The sequence below is a fragment of the Adiantum capillus-veneris genome, chromosome 11, assembly GCF_014529385.1.
Source record: "Adiantum capillus-veneris isolate H3 chromosome 11, ASM1452938v2, whole genome shotgun sequence".
NCBI classification, from domain to species: Eukaryota; Viridiplantae; Streptophyta; class Polypodiopsida; order Polypodiales; family Pteridaceae; genus Adiantum; species Adiantum capillus-veneris.
In genome coordinates, this window is record NC_140941.1 from 29142856 (window position 1) to 29163639 (window position 20784).

Consider the following 20784-nt stretch of genomic DNA (forward strand, 5'->3'; position numbering starts at 1 on the left):
ATTTGCTAGGGGCTGATTTTGTTGTCCAAACGGATCATCAAACCTTGCGATATTTTCTTACACAGACGAAGTTGTCTGAGAAGCACATGCGATGGGCAAACATCTTGTCAATGTTCCATTTTCAGATTGTGCATGTGCAAGGGAAAAAGAACGTGGTGGCTGATGCGTTGTCACGAAAGCCCCAAATTTCAGCAGTGTCAATTCCGTACCATTGTGAACTAGACGAAATGAAGACACAATATGCTGCAGATTCAGATTTTGCAAGGATCTATGACCAGCTTGTTGATGGGCAACATCATGAGCACTATATGCTTAAGAATGACTTTCTCATGATGCATGGAAAGTTATGCGTTACTAAACAGTTACGGCCAAAGATTTTGATGGAAAGTCATGCTCCACCTTATGCTGGGCATCGTGGAATTGATGCGACAGTGAAAGGGGTTGAGGCATTCTTCTATTGGCCAGCTTTGCGTCAAGATGTTGACACATTTGTAAGATCATGCTTAGTATGCCAAAAAGTCAAATTTGACAGACAAAAGCAACCGGGATTGTTGCAGCCATTGCCGATTCCTGATAGGCCATGGGAAAGTATAGCAATGGACTTTATCTTTGATCTTCCAAGGACGCAAGCAGGAAATGATGGGATTTGGACTATCATTTGTAGGTTCAGTAAGCAGGCCCATTTCATTCCTATTAGGAAGAAGATAAAGCCAGAACACATGGTCAAGATATTCATGAGCAATATCTTTAAATATCATGGGATGCCTCAGTCAATTGTCAATGACAGGGATCCACGTATGACGAGTCTTTTCTGGAAGGCATTGTTTGAGAACATGGGCACTACGCTCAAGTTCTCTTCTTCGTTTCATCCGCAAACTGATGGACAGTCAGAAGAGGCAAATTCTACTGTCTTGGACCTACTCAAATGTTATGTCTCAGAGCACAAGGCAACTTGGGAACACCATCTCCCATTGGTTGAATATGCTTACAATAACACTGTGCATACATCAACAGGTAAGGCACCATTTGAGATAGTGGAAGGAGGAAAGAAAGTCCCACCCATTTTGCAGACAAAGGACAAGATATTTGAGGCAGACAAGTATGTGCAAGATATGGATGAAACATACAGGAAGATAAAGATTGCTCTTGAGAAAACTCAGGCTAAGCAAAAGAAAGCTGCTGATCGTCACCGTCGTGAACTTGTATTTTCACTTGGTGATTGGGTACTTTTGCGCTTTGAAAAGTCCAGGTTAAGGAAAAGGAAAGGCAAGGAACGCTTGTTTCCTAAGCTCAGTATGCGATATTATGGTCCTTTCCAGATTTCAGAAAAGATCAGCGATGTAGCTTACAGGTTAAAGCTACCAGAAGGCTGGAAAATACATAATGCTTTTCATGTCAGCCTTCTAAGGCCCTTTGTTAGTGATGTGCCAGAGAATATGCTTGATGAGGAACAACCCGAAGTGGAAGAATTGGATGAAATCCTTGTTCCTGAACAGATATTGGCACATAAAGAAAGAAAGGTTAGAGGAAAAGTTGCAAGACGCTATTTGGTGAAGTTCAAAAACTATCCATCGTTACATGCCAAATGGATGGAAGACTCTGAATTGGTTGATTCACCTCAGCTATTGCAATTGTATCTTGAAGCCTTTCAGATGGAACCCACAGTGACTTGATGCAGCCTTTTTGGAGCAAGGCAAGAGCATGGTTCATGATGCTCAAGAGAGTAGTTAAGCAATTTTATCTACTCTTTCCATACAGAATTTAGCTAGAGAAGTTTGTGCTGAAGAGTACACTAGAAGACTTCTATGCTTGATGTATGTGTCGTAGCCAGGTTGGTGGGATTGTTTAATCGTCCAACGCTACATTTCCGGAAGCATGTATATCTTGGATTTCCCATCATAGAATATATGTGATATCAGGAGATATCTGCATGTATTATTGGCATGCAAGCGAGGTCGCTTGCAGTATTTCAAGGGTGGGGTGTGTCACCAAGAGGTGTATTTTTCCTGTTTCCTTGCGTAAATAAGTATTAGATATATTTATTTTATTTTTACTTGTTTGTCCCAAAACCCTTGAAAAGGTGCAAGTGGACATTGCATGGCCAGTGTGAAACGGCTGCAGCCAAATGGGTTTCTCACATCGGGGATCTAGGTCAGTCAGACAGGGACTGCCCGGGCCAGTTAGCACTGAATTCTGATGAGTATGGAAGCTCGTGTGCGCCAAACTGGAATTTGGGCCACTCGTCAAGTCATTGCAACTTTATAAGTTGAAAGGGGCCAGTAAATTAACCCACATTGTAGATGTTGGTCAAATGGTAGTCTTCAATGATGGTCAGGAGACCGATAGGGACACCATGGAAGCATCTCCTAAAATATAGGGAACTGCTATTTTTGACCAGAAAATGTGTTCGCGTCATTAGCTCTGGAATGACAAGGGGAACATTTTATTGCTCTGCTGCCAAGTCAACTGACGCACCAGTTGAGATATTTTTAGCAAGGAAAGCCCAAACTCGAAAACTGGGCGACGTGTCAGCCTGTGAGCGATTCTGCCACTCTGGGAGGCAAAAACGAGCTGCATATCAACAAAGGGGGCGCCATTTTCAGCCTCAGGTGGATTGTAACAGGTACAGAAGCTATGGAATGCTTACCTTGCCCTCTATTCACAGTATGGTGACGGGAGTGATGCCCCGCACGCTACATACTGCTCTCTTTCTCCCCTACGTACAGTATGTTATGCCCCACTAGTGGGCTTCTCATTTGACCTATGTACAGTTCTGGGGGTTTATGCGCGTTTGCCAAGGCAAGAGCCTTCTGAACAGGAACCGGATTAGCTAATTGCTAATCCCCCACAGGTACGCACAGTTCCATCACGAAAGATTGCGAGTTTGGAGAGTTTTCTCGCGTGAAAACTCGTCCAATTCACAGGGGAACTGTCCCATTGCGTGCGGGAGCCCTTGGGACATGCGTAGACGTGTTCGCTCCGCTAAAAACGATCCGAAACAGGGAATTACAGCCTGCTGTGTTTTTCTGCAGGTTTAGGGTTTCGCACCTAAACTGCAAGGGAACATCGGGGGAGCCTCGTGAGAGCCTTGGGATGCGTGTACAGGCTTTTGGGCTCCCGGCAGTGAAAAACAGAGAATTACAGCCCGCTGAATTTCTGTGACAACTCACCAGAAAGCTTCTAGATATCGAGGGAATCCGTCCTAGACAGGTGTTTTGACCTATAGGGGTTTTTGCGCCGTTGTGCTGTCGAAATCCGGTCGAAAACCTGCGTTTTCAGCCCTTGCCAGGTTTGGACAGCTTTGTGAAAGCTTGTGCTAAGTGGTCGGATCGTCTACCTTAATTTGAATAAAGAAATACCGAAAGGGGCGCCAGTCTTTGGGGCCTACAGGGTGTCGGTCTCGTGTGCGCAGTGACATTCTAGTCGCTGGACTCAACTGTGTTCTCTTCCCTTCTCAGTGCTCTGTGTAAAGTTAACAGGTAATTGAAGTAGTACCGCCCTCTACGTTGTATAGGCCGGTTATAGTCCAAGCCCTAGCGTTTTTGATCCAAGCATTGTTGCAACAGATCTCAGCCTTGGGCGATTCCTTCAGGCCTTTGTTCCCCCTTGCATGGCGTTTTTCAGCATCACATGATTGCCCTCATCCATGGCGTTTTTTGGCAGGTAAGGACCAACAAATTTCAGCAATGAAGACCAGCCATATGAGCGTTTTTAGGAGCAGAAATTCAGCAATGAAGAACCAGCCATATCAGCGTTTTTAGGAGCAGATTTCAGCGAGCAGAATTCAGCCTATCAGCGTTTTTTTCTTTTTGGACAGCAGATAGAAAGCAGCAGTTTTCAGCCCTTAGATCGGTCTCGCCATCCCCGTCGTCGACATCGATCTAGCCCTAGACTTGCATCAGTCACATGCATTCAGTTGTACCAATTTGTGCAATCAATAGTAGACCACTCTCGCCGACGAGGGTGGGGCCTTCGGAGGAGGGTTTTACAACGTCTCTAGTGTCGTATCCTCTTCTCTCTCTGTCTCTCAGTCTCATGCACTTTCAGGCACAGTGTCCATTCACTTTGTTTATGATCATTGCACTCTCTCATTAAGAACGGAAGGCTCTCCCTTCCATAAGAACAAAAGGAACCTTGAGCACAGTTCGGAGCACTCATCTTGAGCAAAGTTCAAACATTCATTCCGCTGCACCTAACACAGCATTTTTGACTTGTTCACCTGAGGGGTGATGTGAATTTGAGAGTAACAAGATTTAGTAGATCAAGACATCCGTGAAAAGATCAATGCGGTCTGGATGATTGCTAAATAAGTCACAATGATGTTTATTTTCATGTAAGATCTTGACGGAGATAGTGATGTGACTGTCGTCTTCGTGCAAATGCTGGTTATATGTGGTCTAGTACGTCGGTACTAAAGCGTCAGTGTCTGTTGAACTGGTCTTTGTCCAATGTCTGTTTTGCAGGTGTAATTGGGGGAGGGGGGGTGGGAGGGGCGATTGCAATTCTTTCAAGAGGGGGCTATGTCACTAAGTGATGACGTGGCATGGCATGAAGGACGGAAGGAGGCCTAAACCCTAGCAAAAGAGGCAGAAGAAGTTTTACCAACTTATAGAACCTGTCCGAGTGGCCCAAATCAAAGTGCATTAACTGTATAAGTTGGACCAACTTATGGTACCCCTGCCGAGGGGCCTAAAACCTTGTAAATTGAAGCAGGGCACCCCAAAATTGCATAGAATGCTGACATGGCAGCATTGTACGGCCTGGCCCACAAATGGCACCGCGATTTACGTTGCTGACGTGGCATTGTACGGAGCTCCCACGTTCTACGGAAAATAGCCCAAGGGGCGCTAGCTTTTGGGGTGAGCCTTTGGGACCAGATGCTTTTGAATTAGAGTTTTTCATGTACTACTTCTAGACAAAGGTTGCTAGGGCTTCCTCTGCCGGCATATTAGCTTGGGAGAAGAGAGGACTCTCGGACCTTGTACTTGTGCAAGAATAATAATAAAGAAATACTAAGAAGGGGCGCCAGTCTTTGCGGCCAACACCTCTGGGCGTGGAATTATGCCGTTCCGTGTCATCTCTCCCTATTTCTGTTTTGTTCGATTCTTTCATTTTCTCTCGTGTGCGTTGCATCAGATCTTTGGCTTGAGGTGTCCGAGTCTATTACAAGGTGGGAGCAGCATCGAGTGCGTAGCTAGAATAGCATCTTTTAAAGAGCTATCTGTGATTTTCCCGTCAGGATGTGGTGCTGGCTGGTTACAAAAATGCTTGTGTGCTCAACTTGAGGGCCAATATTCTCTGAAGGGGAACTACGCTCCTTCCACGTCAGCTGAAGTCAAAGCGTGAAGTTTTTTTTCCCACTCTGTTGTAGCTATTGGTAGTTGCATGATTGTTTTTCCTTTAGCAAGTGGTGCTGGCTGGTTACAGTGCCTTGCAACTATATTTTCGATTTTGTGCTAACCTGACCTTCTTTTGCGTTGTATTTGCTATGTCACCGTGTAAGGAAGGTGCTGGACATGACATGGTAAAAGCATCACACACAACCAAGCATTGTGATTGACATATGACCAAACCGAACCGTGTGTCTGATCAAAATCCACACAGGTGCAACCTTGCTTGAGGAAGAAATAGTGGTCTCGTATCACAATGGGGCAATGGAGTTTGCGAATTCTTGCTAAAACTATAAATGCTGTGCTTTAAGGCTGTTGGTATTTAGACAGGAGTAAAGAAGAACTATAGGGATGAGACATTAGGGTAGTAAGAGCCCATATAAAGGAGGGGAGGGTAGAAGTCACTTTTAGCCATGCAAATAAAGAAAGGGGCAAAAGAGTACAGCTCAATAAACATGTAGCTTGCTAAATAGTATGTACTCTTTTTTTTGGAGTAGACAAAATTCATCAAGGAATTTTTAGAATGATGATGCATGTAAAAAATCCGCTGGCCCTTTTTCTGTGAAGTGTATATCATCTCCTCCAGACTGTTAGGAAAAGTAATTATTCTTCTCGCATTTTCAATAGAATTCACTTTTGTTCAAGTTTGGTGTGAGATGCTTTGATTGTTCCTGCAGGAAACAAGTATTTGCTCTCTGGTGCAACAATTGCTACATTATTTATGTTGGGAGTGTTGCATGCAAGGCGGCTTTATGATGATCAAAAGGCAGCCTCACAACTGATTTTGGACATTATCTCTATTGTTGTCTTACTAGAAATTAGCATTTATACTTCGGTTTCATGATATCAGAGTGAACAAGCAAGACAGCAAGGCATCGAGCCTGAGTTTCAGCCTGATTTTAAGGTCTCATTTCTGAACTTTTCCTTTTTCGTATTTCCTTTTCCATTGGGTGAGCTAGATATCTTTGGTATTTGTCTAAGGACATGCCTTTAATCTTTGTATTTTATCTAAGTTCGTTTTCTTTAGTCATGATCAAGGATGATGAATTTGGGGGCTAGATTGTTATTCATAATGTGTGTATGGTTTCATTGCTGTAGGCTGCCTTTCTTCAGATTCTTCCTTTACGACTTATCTCGCGTACCTTTGGGATGCTAACATCAGTGGTTTGTATGCTTTTGTCCCTTTGGTGCGGTAGATCATGATTTGCTGATACACCTAAAGCATCTTAGCCTCAATGAAATCTGCTTGATATATAACTTACTTCTGCTGATAATGGTGATTTTACCAGGAACTTCCTGTTTGGACTCGTCCGTATATTTTTAGAGGCTATTGTCGAGCGTTCCATGCAAGTATGTTCTCATTTCACGGGCCTATTAATGGTTGATTGCAGTGTTTTAGATCAATACGTACCAGTGGCTTGTTGGATTTTGTTTTGCTTTACCTTTCAATATCTCTGTTTACATGTCTGTCTCTACAAAATGGTGTCTGGTTTCTGTCCAGGAATTATGGTTTTTATTTCACCATTTTATAGGGCTAGTTTTCTCCTGTGCCAATATTTAGGCTTGGATGTGAGTTGTTGAGAGAGGGAGCGGAGAAACCTGGGGATGTGCAATTCAGTCTCCTTACCTCTGAGGCCACCTTGTCACCCTCCTTGCAAGTGGCATTGCTTTGGAGCATGTTGGCCTTCCATAATCATTCAATTATATTTCTTTTTTCATTCCTCTTGTGCTATCGTATATTCTCTCCCACATAGTTGACCCAAGCATGTGGCACACACTCACACCACCCAAGTTGGTTATCTCTGACTGCCCATCAATCTGTGGATGAAACGATGGAGAGAATTTGAGTTAAGTATCCACATTCTCACACAATGCTCTCCAAAACAGGCTCACAAATTTGGGGTCTCTATCTGAAACAATAGACTTAGTTGTCCCATGTAACCGAAAGATTTGTGAGAGAACTAGCTTTGCTAAATGATCAGTCTTCCTTATCTTCTTCACTGCTATGAAGTGAGCTTGCTTGCTGAATCTATCCACAAAAGTCCAAATTTCATCATGCCTCCCGAGTCTCCAAATGATCGAAAATGAATCCAAAGCTAAACTCTCCCATGGTTAGTTTGGAATAGGTAAGGGCTATAGTAGTCCTGTCACTTTGTGCCTGTCATACTTTACTTTGTGACACACTATGCAAGTGGCCACAAACTCATCCACGTCCTTCTTAAGTTGGGACCAATAGAAGGAACGCTCAACACCCTTGAGTGTTGCCTCTATGCTTCTATGCCCAACAAGAGGAGAATTGTGACATTCCGTCAAAACCTTTTGCCTCAAACTGCATGTCACATGCAACATGGTCTTTCGCATCAAATATCCTTCCTTGAGAGACTATCCCAAAACCGTTCTTCTCACTCTGTACCTTGTCAAAGATCTCACCAAAATTTGTGTCTGTACTATACTGCTTGTGCACCTCATTGAAATTTAGATGATGCATTACTATAACAACGGATATCTGTGGCCTGCAAGACAAGGCGTCTCCAACCACATTCTTCTTTCCCCTCAACTGCACTATTTGAAAGCAAAACTCGACATGATGTTCATCATATCATTTGTTTTTCTAACAACCTGGTTTGGGACAAGAAATACACACCGATAATTAGCGTACATTGTAAAATCTGCATTGAGCAAGTAATGCTTCCACTAAGTCAAAGTATGCATCAGAGTTCCTTCTCATAAATCTGTGCGACAGTCTCCACAAAATGTTTGATGATCTGCCTACAGTATGAGTGCCACAAACTGGTGACGTGTCAAGCCACTGAAGAACGGAGCCACTGTGAAGATCGCCGGCCGAGGGGCCTAAACCCTAAGTAGAACAAGCAACAGCAGAAGAAGAAGTCCTACCAACTTATGGGACCCCGTCCGATGGGGCCCAAGAGATCCTTACATACATACTTTTCAGCTTTTCATGAAAAATCCGCATACATTTGTGCTCATTCATGAGCGAAAAGTGCTCGATGTACAATATGTCATGCCTAGGAAAAGGGATCACATAAAGACGCTGACTAAAATACAGGAAACCATCACGAATGAAACATTCGAACAATGCGTGCGTATCAATCATGCGAACACATATTACTTCCTGTGAGGGCTCTTTGGACCTAGGCTCGAGAGCCAAGATCGGTTCTTCTTGAGGGGGTTCTTTGGACCTAGGCTCGATAGCCAAGATTGTTTCTTCGTGACTGATCGAATGTGCAACGAGGTTAGCTTCGCTAGAAAAAGCATCAACTAACACATCATCCTTGTGAACAATCACATAATCTTCATGCGACTCATCATGCTTGTGAGAAATTACATCTTGATCATGCAAATCATCATGCTTAGCAATATCATTCAAATCATCATGCTTATCTTTGTCATCCAAATCATTATGCTTGTCATTCAAATCATCATGCTCATCATTATCATTCAATTCATCATGCTTCTCATAATCATGGAAATCATGTGTGTCTTGCTTTGGAGAAGAAGAGACTGAGAGAGTCTCCATCTCCTGAATCTCTTGCATCTGTGCAGACACTTGAGAAAAGAGTTGCAAGAACTCTTGCATGTGTCGGTCTCTCTGTTCTTGTCTTGCCTTTCTTTCAACTTCTCTTCTGCGTGTCTGCGTTTCATTTATGCTATTCTTTCTGCATTTCTTGCTTCGCGTTCTAAATTCTGTTCCATAAACAACAGCTCCAAGTCCTCCACAGGAGTTAGTGCAATCCTTGTCGTAGATGGGGAAGGGGAAGGGTCAGAAAAACCTCCTGGTGGGGAAAATTCTTCTTCGTCTCTCTCATGCTCATCACCTCCAAGCGAAGTATCCATTCCGCTTCTAGTGATGACCATTATGAAGTCGTGGGTTCTTATGGTCTTGGGTCTTAAGTTCACGAGAAACTTGGGTTCTTGGGTGTCTTGGGGTTCTTAAGGTTTTCTTTCGCTTGCAAACCGTGTTTGAGAAGGATCCTCTCTTCACCCAAGTTCTACTCCTTTCTGCGGGCGCACCCCTTGGCGGCCTTGAGCTCACACCAAGGTTGCTTTTTCCCACTTCACGTCGATTGGCCGGCCGCTAAGTGCACAGTCCGCTCTCAATGAGTGAAAAGAGACACAAGGGGAGGCTGGACAAGTCCTCCTTTTCTGGGATTCCGGTCACTCTTCAAAAACACGATTAGGAATCGACACGCCCAAGCGAACTTGGGTTCGTGCGACCGCAACAAGCAAAAAAATTTCTTGTTGTCACAAAAATACGGAAGCGTAAACTGACGTTTAATTGCACTTCAAATACTCAAGAGAATTAGAGAGAGAGAGAGAGAAAGCTTGACACTTCATTGGGGACCAGAAGATGGGCTGGTCCCCCCCCATAAAGAGAATATCTTTATTACTAAGGGAGAATCTTTACAAGCACAGGAACGGGGCGAAAGCCCGTCCTCTATTCTTTCTTGGTCTTTTTCTGCTTTTGATTGAGAGAGTAGAAGAATTGCTCTTTGACTACTGAGAGGATCTATCCTCTTCTGCGAGCTTTTGGGAAGCTCTCGTAGGGGAGAGTCCACCTTCCACAAAACTCATCGGAAGCTCTCACGAATGAGGGTCTATCTTCCGCTAACTGTGCCACTTTGGACGTAATCATTCTTGCAATTAACCAACCACAGAAACATGCAAAACACACACACACACACACACACACACACACGCTTGCTGTAATTTTCTGCACATAACGAGAAATTGTTACCTGAGCGTGTTCCAATGCCAAATTGGAGGTCCTTTTCGCGATGGAAATTCTCTAAACTTGGTGTATGTGTAGAGTAGGTAGTGGGGAATGAGATTCAATTAAGACTTTGCTGAAATTCACCCTAATACAAGTGATTAGGGACTGAAAACAGGGAATTTGCAACAGCTAGACAAGGGAGAAAGAGAGTTTTCTATTACTTTACGCGATGAAACTTCTCCCAAAGCTGCAAGCAACCATGAGAGGCCTTGTTCTAGGTGATGGGTGCTCAGAGGCTCCACATACACCACAAGGTGCTGCTCTCAAGCTTCAATGGAGAGCTTCACTGTGTAGAGGATGGTGAACTTGGGGGGGTAGTGCACTGCCAACTTGGCAAGAGGGGGAGGGGCTGCTCTCTTATAGCCTCCCAGAAGAGGGGGCGCTAGCATGAAGAGAGGGAGTGAGGGAAAGAGAGAGAGATTGCATGGGAAAGTGTGCCAAGTGGCACACTTACTTTAAAACTTTTAAACCATTCAACTTTTGACTTTAAAAGTCCTATGCTGGTTAATGAAATGTGCAATTAAGTGCACAACTACACACAGATGCAACAAATGAAAACTTTATCTGCTCCCTAGCGCATTGCCGTACCAACAATGCTCTGGCATTACCTGTTCGCACTTGTCCCGCCATTTGGTCCAGTGCAAATCATTTAAGAATACTTTTAACTAACTTATCTTAAGGCCGTAAAATAATCAGGCCTTAGGGTTATTATTCTAAGGACCCCATCTCATTCCTGTGCTTGTACTAGCGCGCGTAATTTTCTGAGCCTGGAATTTGAGGCTACTATCTACCTCTTCATTGAAGACCAGATTTCCCAATCGCTAGGGCTTCAGGGTATTTTCTGCTAGGGTCTCCCTGAGGTGCACTGGCCCAAACTTGGGCGCACCTGAGGCCCCAGAACTGCTAAATCTATTCTCATGTGCACACAACTAATTAGATAATTCTTTTCTCGTAAATAAATTAATTATTTATAAAGTCTGACTTAGTTACATCGCTCTTGGTTCTAAACAGTTGACCTCAATTGTAGAGCGTCAACATAACTGTGCAAGATGTCTGGGTAGTCCTTAAGATCGGACTCAGTCATCCACTTTGCATCTAAAGGAGTGTAATTCTTAAACTTGACTAAATACTTTCGATGTAGACTCCCCGACTTGAGTTGTCTCTCCGAGTGGTGTATTATCTGTTCAGGTTGCAGGATTTCCTCAGTCTCTTCGACTTCTGGAGGATCTTCTTGTACTGGCGCCACTGGAGGAGGTCCAACATATGGTCGGAGGAGACTGACATGAAAAGCATTATGGATGCGCTAGTTAGGAGGCAAATCCAGTCTGAAAGTCACGTCATTGACTTTATCTGTAATTTTGAAAGGGCCGTAAAATCGATGGTGGGAAAGTTTGACAACTTTCCCTTTGTCGACCCGCTTTTTCAATCTAGCTTTCTCAAACCGAAGCAGGACATATTGTCCTTTTTCAAGATTGAGATTCCTTCTGTGCTTGTTTGCTTTTCTCTTCTGTTGCTTGAGTACGAAGAATCGCTTGCTTTACTTGTTGATGGGCAATATCAATATTGCGCACGAATTCATCTGCGGCGAAGATGTTTTCTTTGGTCACCATAATAGGAAGTAAGAGTGGCTTCCCATAAATAATTTTGAAAGGAGCTTTACCAGTTGAGGAATGTATGGTATTATTATACGCAAACTCAACTATTGGTGTGTTCCCATTCGGATTGTCGTTTCGAAACATAGCACTTGAGGAGATCTAAAATAGTGGCATTAGCGATTTCGCTTTGACCATCTGTTTGAGGATGATAAGCTGATGAAAAATCAAGCTTAGTTCCCAAGTTTTCGAACAATGCCTGCCAAAATAGACTAGTCATGCATGGATCTCTATCGCTGACAATAGTCTTTGGCAATCCATGGTGTTTAAAAATCTGAGCTAGAAATATTCTAGCCATGTGATCAGCTTTGATCGTCTTCTTTACTGGAAGAAAATGTGCTTGCTTACTGAATCTGTCTACTATAGTCCAGATTGCATCATTTCCATTCTTAGATTTAGGTAGATTCGTAATAAAATCCATGGCAATACTTTCCCATGGCGTGTTAGGCACAGGGAGCGGCTGAAGCTTGCCATAAACTTTATGTCTGTCATATTTTACTTTTTGACAGACTAAACACTCACGTACATGTTTTTCAATGTCCGCACGGAGTGTTGGCCAAAAGAAATACCTTTCGAGGGCACTAGTGGTGGAAGCAATTCCCCGATGCCCGGCATAAGGAGAATTATGTGCTTCATCCATCACCTTCTGTCGTAAGGGCTGAGCTATGCATATTGCTTGTTGACGATAGAGTGTATTATCCCTAATGGAGTAAGGTGGCCTTGAGTGACCAGCTTGAAGATCTGCCCAAATTGTGGCGAAGTCTGGATCTTGAGGATACATCTCGCTGAGAGATTCTAGTTCCTCATGATAAATTGTTGTTAGTGCATTGATCTTTGGACGCCTGGAGAGAGCATCTACAACTGCATTCTTCGTTCCAGAAGTGTGTAAAATCTGAAAATGGAACATTGAAAGAAAGTTGGTCCTTCTCATCTGCTTTTCTGCTAACTTTCTATGTGTGAGAAAGTAGCGAAGACTTTGATGATCTGTCTTGATAATAAAATCAGCTCCTAATAGATAGTGTTTCCAAATGGAAAGAGCATGAATTACTGCCATTAGCTCTTTCTCGTATATGGAGACATGCAACTCTGCATCTTTAAGGCGCCGACTTTCATAGGCTATCGCGTGACCCTCTTGGTTCAAAAATGCTCTTACACAATCTCCAGATGTATCGCAGTATACCTCGAAAGGTTTGCGAAGATCAGGGACGGTGAGAACAGGTCCGTGACTGAGTAGATACTTAAGCTTTTCGAAAGCTTGTTTTTGTCCAGACCCCCAATGGAATGGAATCCGCTTCTTTGTCAGGTTATGGAGGGGACCTGCTATCGCGGCAAAAGCGCGAATGAAACGCCGATAATAGGAACAGAGGCCAAGGAAACTTCGTACATCATGTACTGTAGTTGGCGTAGGCCATTCTACAATTGCTTGAATCTTATCAGGGTCCATCCTCACCTGATTGTGAGACACTATATGGCCCAAATAGTGGATTTCTTTTAAAAAGAACTCACTCTTCTTAGCATTCACAAATAATTTGTGTTTGCGTAATTCTTCAAACACTAAGGCGAGATGCTTATAGTGTTCGTCTTCCGTCTCTGAGAAGATTAAGACGTCATCAAAGAAAACGCTTGTGAAGCTTCTATATGAGTGGAAGATTCTATCCATCATTCTGTTGAATGTGGCTGGTGCATTAGTGAGTCCAAAAGGCATCACTAAGAATTCATACAACCTGAAGGTTGTTCTAAATGAAGTCTTATGCACATCATGAGGAGCTATGCGGATTTGATGATAACCGCTCTTCAAGTCTATACGACTAAAAACACTTGCTCCTTGTAACTTGTCAAGAATGTCGTCAATCCGAGGGATTGGAAATCGATTCTTGATTGTGATCTTGTTTAGAGATCTATAATCTATGCACATGCGGAATGTGCCATCCTTTTTCTGTACTAGCAAGACAGGTGAACAATATGGAGAAGTACTAGGCCTTATTAAGCCCTTCTCCAAAAGTTTAACTCGATAAGGGGGCTGATTTGGAGGAGAACTTCCTGGGATCAAATCAATTGTATGATCCTCAGGTCGCGAAGGTGGGAGTTCATTTGGAAGTTCATCTGCAAAGCAATCTTTATAACTTTCTAATAACTTAAGTCTTTTTTGCTCTAAAGAGGAAGAAATTGTGAAACAGACACATCTCTCTCTCTTGCAAAAATCAAGTACGCTGAAACACACTTTTTCATTTCTTTCTTGATGGCAATGTGATTGGCGATAGGAATACGCCAATCACCTGCATCTGCAAGTACAAGATACTCCTTTCCTTTATGAGCAAAGGATAAGGTTTTTTGAACATAGTTAGGAATGGGATGCATCTTGTAGTGCCAAGGCATTCCCAAGATAACATCGCATCCTTCAAGTGAAGCTAGTAAGAAAGACTCTTGATCTTTGTAGTTGTCGACCTTTAGATTCAACTTCCCTATGATTGGAGTAGAGTTTGAGTTCTACCCTTTGAAAGCGGATTGTGCTTGAATAGAAACTCCAAAACGATTGGGCTGCAAGTTTAGGTCATCAGCTAGCTTGGTAGAGATGAAGTTGTCTGTACTGCCAGGGTCAAACAAAATGAGAGCCCGTTGGTTGTTGATGCTACCCCATGCTTTAAGAAGAGCTCTTTCTTTTCTATCCTTGGTTGTATTCCCCTGTACATCTGGGACTGCATTGGAAGAGGGTGGTTGTGGAGGTTTGGTAGGACAGTCACCCTTCATATGACCAACTTGTCCACACTTGAAGCATCTTCCTTCACTACTGTAAGTTCGCAACTCAGCAGGAGAGAGTTATCTCCCTTTCTTGGGCTGATTTGGCTTTGCTTCTGCTTTGGAGGCGGTTCTTTTCTTCTTTTGAGAAGAAGAAGTAGAGGTAGGCTGCTCATGGAGAGCCTTCTGCTTGGCCTGGTAAGTGCTTTGCTCCATCTTCCTGGGAGTACCCTTGTCATGTATTCCATCAGCTATGCGGGCTGATTCCATAAGTATCTACAAGTTACCTCGAGGGTAAAGCTTCATAGCCTTTTGCAAGGCTTCATGCAATCCTGATTCAAACTTGCGCATCTTTTCCGAATCGTCAATCTTCTTGAATGGAGTGACTTTCAAGAGAACGTCCCAAAATCTATCCACAACGTGGAACAGTTTCGTTCTCCGACCGTGAAAGTCGATCCCATTATTTCTTTACCTCTTCCTCATAGTCTGGAGGAAGGAACTGTGCGTAGAACTCCTCCTTGAAAGCAGTCCAATCTTGGGGTTTGCGATCTTTCAGGATAAGGGTTAACCACCAACTGCTGGCGGTGCCTTTCAGGTACATACTGACATGGCGAAGCTTGGATCTTTCTTTAAAATTCCCTTCAGCAAATGCAACTTCGAATTGGCAGATGAAAGCCAAAGCTTTGTCATTATCACGCCGTCCATTGTAGGTGTCGAATTTCACATCTTTGTCTGCCGACTTGAATGTTTTCTGCCTGTGGTGCTTCCTCTTATGGTGCTCCTTCTTTCTATGCTTAGACTCCTTATGGACAGGAGTCTTTTCCCTTGAATGCACTTCTTGCTGCGACGGATCGTCAAGAAACATGTCTTCCGGAGCAACGATGTCATCCAGATCCTTCATGAAAGAGAACTGAGGGGAATCAGAGGGATCCTGCTCTTGAACCTTTGGGTTAAAGTGCACATGACGTTCTGGAGGTTTCCTGTGCCTCTCGTGCATGCGAGAGGTTCCAATCAAAGGATCTTTCCTTGGTTCTGGCGCCTTTGGGTTCTGCGGGATTTTCCCCGACCCCATCGACATTTTCTCCTTCCCTTTTTCAAGAGTATGGAGAATCTTTTGGACTTCTGGATGGGAGAGAGCTTTTTGCAACTCTTCCACTTGCTGTTGAAGGAGAGAGAACTCTATCTCGCGTCCTCCCATTTCTGCAGTCTACCAAGAGTCGTCAATCCCTTAAGGAAGAGAGAGATGACCTTGCTCTGATACCACTGTCACAAAAATATGGAAGCGTGAACTGATGTTTAATTGCACTTGAAATACTCAAGAGAATTAGAGAGAGAGAGAGAAAGCTTGACACTTCATTGGGGACCAGAAGATGGGCTGGTCCCCCCCCCATAAAGAGAATATCTTTATTACTAAGGGAGAATCTTTACAAGCACAGGAACGGGGCGAAAGCCTGTCCTCTATTCTTTCTTGGCCTTTTTCTGCTTCTGACTGAGAGAGTAGAAGAATTGCTCTCTGACTACTGAGAGGATCTATCCTCTTCTGCGAGCTTTTGGGAAGCTCTCTTAGGGGAGAGTTTACCTTCCACAAAACTCATCGGAAGCTCTCACGAATGAGGGTCTATCTTCCGCTAATTGTGCCACTTTGAACGTAATCATTCCTGCAATTAACCAACCACAGGAACATGCAAAACACACACACACACATGCTTGCTGTAATTTTCTGCACATAGCGAGAAATTGTTACCTGAGCGTGTTCCAATGCCAAATTGGAGGTCCTTTTCGCGATGGAAATGCTCCAAACTTGGTGTATGTGTAGAGTAGGTAGTGGGGAATGAGATTCTATTAAGACTTTGCTGAAATTCACCCTAATACAAGTGATTAGGGGCTGAAAACAGGGAATTTGCAGTAGCTAGACAAGGGAGAAAGAGAGTTTTCTACTACTTTACGCGATGAAACTTCTCCCAAAGCTGCAAGCAACCATGAGAGGCCTTGTTCTAGGTGATGGGTGCTCAGAGGCTCCACATACACCACAAGGTACTGCTCTCAAGCTTCAATGGAGAGCTTCACTGTGTAGAGGATGGTCAACTTGGGGGGGTAGTGCATTGCCAACGTGGCAAGAGGGGGAGGGGATGCTCTCTTATAGCCTCCCAGAAGAGGGGACGCTAGCATGAAGAGAGGGAGTGAGGGAGAGAGAGAGATTGCATGGGAAAGTGTGCCACTTGGCACACTTACTTTAAAACTTTTAAACCATTCAACTTTTGACTTTAAAAATCCTATGCTGGTTAATGAAATGTGCAATTAAGTGCACAACTACACACATAGATGCAACAAATGAAAACTTTATCTGCTCCCTAGCGCATTGCCGTACCAGCAATGCTCTGGCATTACCTGTTCGCACTTGTCCCACCATTTGGTCCAGCGCAAATCATTTAAGAATACTTTTAACTAACTTATCCTAAGGCCGTAAAATAATCAGGCCTTAGGGTTATTATTCTAAGGACCCCATCTCATTCCTGTGCTTACACTAGCGCGCGTAATTTTCTGAGTCTGAAATCTGAGGGTACTATCTACCCCTTCATTGAAGACCCGATTTCCCAATCGCTAGGGCTTCAGGGTATTTTCTTCTAGGGTCTCCCTGAGGTGCACTGGCCCAAACTTGGGCGCACCTGAGGCCCCAGGGGCTAGAACTGCTAAATCTATTCTCCTGTGCACACAACTAATTAGATAATTCTTTTCTCGTAAATAAATTAGTTATTTACAAATTAGATAATTCTTTTCTCGTAAATAAATTAGTTATTTACAAAGTCTGACTTAGTTACACTTGTGATTCTTGTGGTTCTTTCCTTGAGTGATACAGAACACTGTCAAAGCTCTGATACCAATGTTAGGTGCAGCGGAATGAATGTTTGCGCTTTGCTCAAGATGAGTGCTCCGAACTGTGCTCAAGGTTCCTTTTGTTCTTATGGAAGGGAGAGCCTTCCGTTCTTAATGAGAGAGTGCAATGATCACAAACAAGTGGATGGACACTGTGTGTGCAAGTGTATGAGACTGAGAGATAGAGAGAGAAGAGAGATACGACACCAGAGACGTTGTAAAACCCTCCTCCGAAGGCGCCACTCTCGTTGGCGAGAGTGGTCTACTTATGATTGCACAATCTGGTACAAATGGAATGCATGAGACTGATGCAAGTTTAGGCTATGTCGACGATGACGACGGGTATAACGACACCGACATAAGGGTTGAAATCTGCAATCTTTCTACTGCTGTCCAAAAATGCTATGGGCTTGAATATGCTGCGGGTCCAAAAACGCTGATTTTTGGGGCTGTTTCTGTGGGTCTTTGTCGCTGAAAATCTGCAGGTTTAGGGCTGAAAACTGAGGTTTCTTTAAGCTGAAAACTGATGGTCTTTCTGGGCTGAATCTGCCACTTCTTATGGCTGATCTTGATTGTCTTCTAATGCTGAAATCGCTGCAAATATGCAAAGGCTGAAATCTTCAAAAATGCTAGGCTGATGATCTGCAAAAACGCTAGGCTGAGGTTTTGCAAAAACGCTATCTGCTGGGGGTTCTGCTGACGATGATGCTGATGCAAAAACGTTATGCAATGGGGTCTTCCGTCGTGGTGATCTGCTGATGAGAAAACGCGAGGACTGATTCTTCTTGCTTGGTGAGCGAAACTGCCAAGGGGTCTTGTTGAGAAGTTGCCTACTGAGCTTGGCTGGCTCCTGTTGCCTCTTATGCCAATTAGTGCTAGTCTAGGTTTGCTTATATACAAACTTAGCAAAATTGCCCTACCTATTTTCCAACAAAAGTCACTTAAAAATAATAAGTGAAAACTGTCAAAAATAGGTAAAATAGGCTAAATGCACTGGAAAATTCCCCTAAGGATTCTGATGGGAATGCTTATGATCATGCTGTGTGTAACCAGAGGATATGCATCTACACTAAGTGACTGGGCATGCACGGTCTACGAATAGACTCACAAAAGTGCCAGATCACTTCTATTCTAGACTGACTGGACTGACGGAAACCCTGTTATGGTGTAGCTTGTCCACGGACACATAGGGTTGGATGTGTCACGTGACAATACATAAAGGAATTAAAATAAAGCAGGACCCACACCCACACACACAAAGGCTTGTGCAACCAGCTGATGACGTGGCAGAATTGTACGGATCTCCGCAATTTGTGTTGACATGATGACGTGGCAGACTGTACGGATTTCCGTGATTTTTGCTGGCAACTTTTGGGCATTGCTTTTGGGCCAGTTGCTTTTGAGTTTGAAGCGTTTTCACTGTAATTGCTTTTCAGGCCAAGGGCCTTTAAATATGACGCTAGGGTTCATTCTTGGGCATGCTTCGTGGAGAAGGTGCAGAGTCTGGAGTACCGGCTTGTACTGTGTTGATGCAATATAAAGAAATACCAAAAGGGGCGCCAAGGTTTGGGGCCAATACTCTTTGGGGTGGAATTCCGCCACTCCGTGTCGTGTGCTCTCTCTCTCTCTCTCTTTCTCTCTTTCTCTCTTTCAGTTCAGTTGTTATTGAATGTGCTAAAAGTCTGTTCAGTTTGTTCTTTTCCGTTGGCATGTGGTGCCCGTCTTGTGACAGTGGTATCAGAGCATCAGGCGTGTGCACTGTGCTTTTCTGAAAGCATACCGATCCTACAAAAGAGTAGACAGAGCAAACCAGAGGCAACTAGAATTTTGTTTGGAAGTATCTTCGGGTCCCGACCCCGAACTTATTAGCATAGTTACCCGGAACGCGGAATGGGATTGGCGATGGGATCCCCCGTGGAACGGGGGAACGGTGAGGGTTCCATAACGAGAATGGGAGACATAAAAACACCCAAATAATGCAATTTTAATATCTGTGTGATTGAATAATAGTAGTGTCAGAGTCCTTTGACTCTAATACTCACAAAAAACTTGGTTTGAAGACCATTCAACCTACTATGGCCAACGTGTGTCGTATACACTTGAGAGCTTGAGAGGGGGGAAGGGACGCGGAGAGAGAGAGAGAGAGAGAGAGAGAGGGGTAGAGGGAGAGAGCCTTGTCGAGTGTAGAGTTTAGAGTCTAGACTAACGCGGCTAGAGCTTGAGAGTCAAGACTCGAGACTTGAGATAGTAGAGCTTGAGCTTTGGCCCTTGAAAGCTTGTGTGCATTGTGAAGGTATTGGGTGGGGGAAAGGGCATTTATTAAGGGGGAGCCTCACAAGATAAAGCACATAAATATGAAAATCAGCCATTCCTAGCCGTTCCGGGCCATGAAACCCCTCCAGAACGCTGTTTCGGCGTTCCCAACCCACGGGGGGCGTTCCCCAGTAATTATGCTTATTAGCCGCTCCCACCCTTACTTCATCGCGCATCGTGCGCGCTCCCGTCTTCATCGCGCACAGGGCATAAGCCATAAAGAACCCAAGACATGGCATTCATAGATTCAACAGAATATTTGCAGTTTCTGCTCGACGAGCTTCACGACATTCTTTCGCGGCATCCTCAGCAGAATCTTTCGATGCTACAAAGTTTTCAACAATTTTTGAACTACATGTTACCCCCTCTGATGCCCCAGGCGGTACCTCCTCCTTCGGCACCAGAAAGTACGAGAGCTTCCAACCGGCAACCTTCTTAGCCGTCTGTTCCGATCGGGGGAGTCTTCAGGAATATGGTGCAGCCATTTGACCCTGATTCAGTGCAACTGCCTTTACCACCGCCATTGTCCCCACCTCCACCACCACCACCACCACTGCCACCAGGCTACAATGGTTGGAGCCCATATGGATATCCTTATTATCCATACTCGGGATATGGCGCCTAACCAACCCAAAGATTTCAAAGATGGCGGCACGATAGTCAATTTTTCACTTTTTCCGGGGTGAAAGATCGCAAGAAAGCATTGCAGTTCCTACAGCAATTCGACAACATCTATGCTTTGGGGAACTATACAGAAGAATCCAAGATTTCTCGAGCAGCGGGATTTCTTAAAGATAATGCTATGCAATGGTGGAGTTCAATCGTGACACAACCGCATGCTCCAAAGACTTGGCAAGCTTTTAAGATAATCTTTGCACGCAGTTACATGACTTCTATGTTTGAAGTCCGGATTTTGGCAGAGTGGGGCAACTTGAAAATGCTTGCCATCGAAACCATGGACGACTATAACCAGAGGTTTCTCGATGTGTACCTTCCGGTGTCATTCTCTAAGTTCATTTCCTTGGCG

At 44.0% G+C, this 20784-nt stretch overlaps 1 protein-coding gene across 2 annotated transcripts in view; it reads left to right on the forward strand.

Annotated features, from left to right (window-relative positions):
- PSD1 (phosphatidylserine decarboxylase 1) overlaps positions 1–20784 on the forward strand; it is a 99608-nt gene that overhangs the window by 7909 nt on the left and 70915 nt on the right. For both annotated transcript variants that reach the window (XM_086522947.1, XM_086522948.1), the window contains exons 2-5: positions 6068–6156; positions 6241–6294; positions 6489–6554; positions 6680–6740. In XM_086522947.1, coding sequence (XP_086379073.1) covers positions 6068–6156; positions 6241–6294; positions 6489–6554; positions 6680–6740 — 270 coding nt within the window. The remainder of the gene's footprint in view (positions 1–6067; positions 6157–6240; positions 6295–6488; positions 6555–6679; positions 6741–20784) is intronic.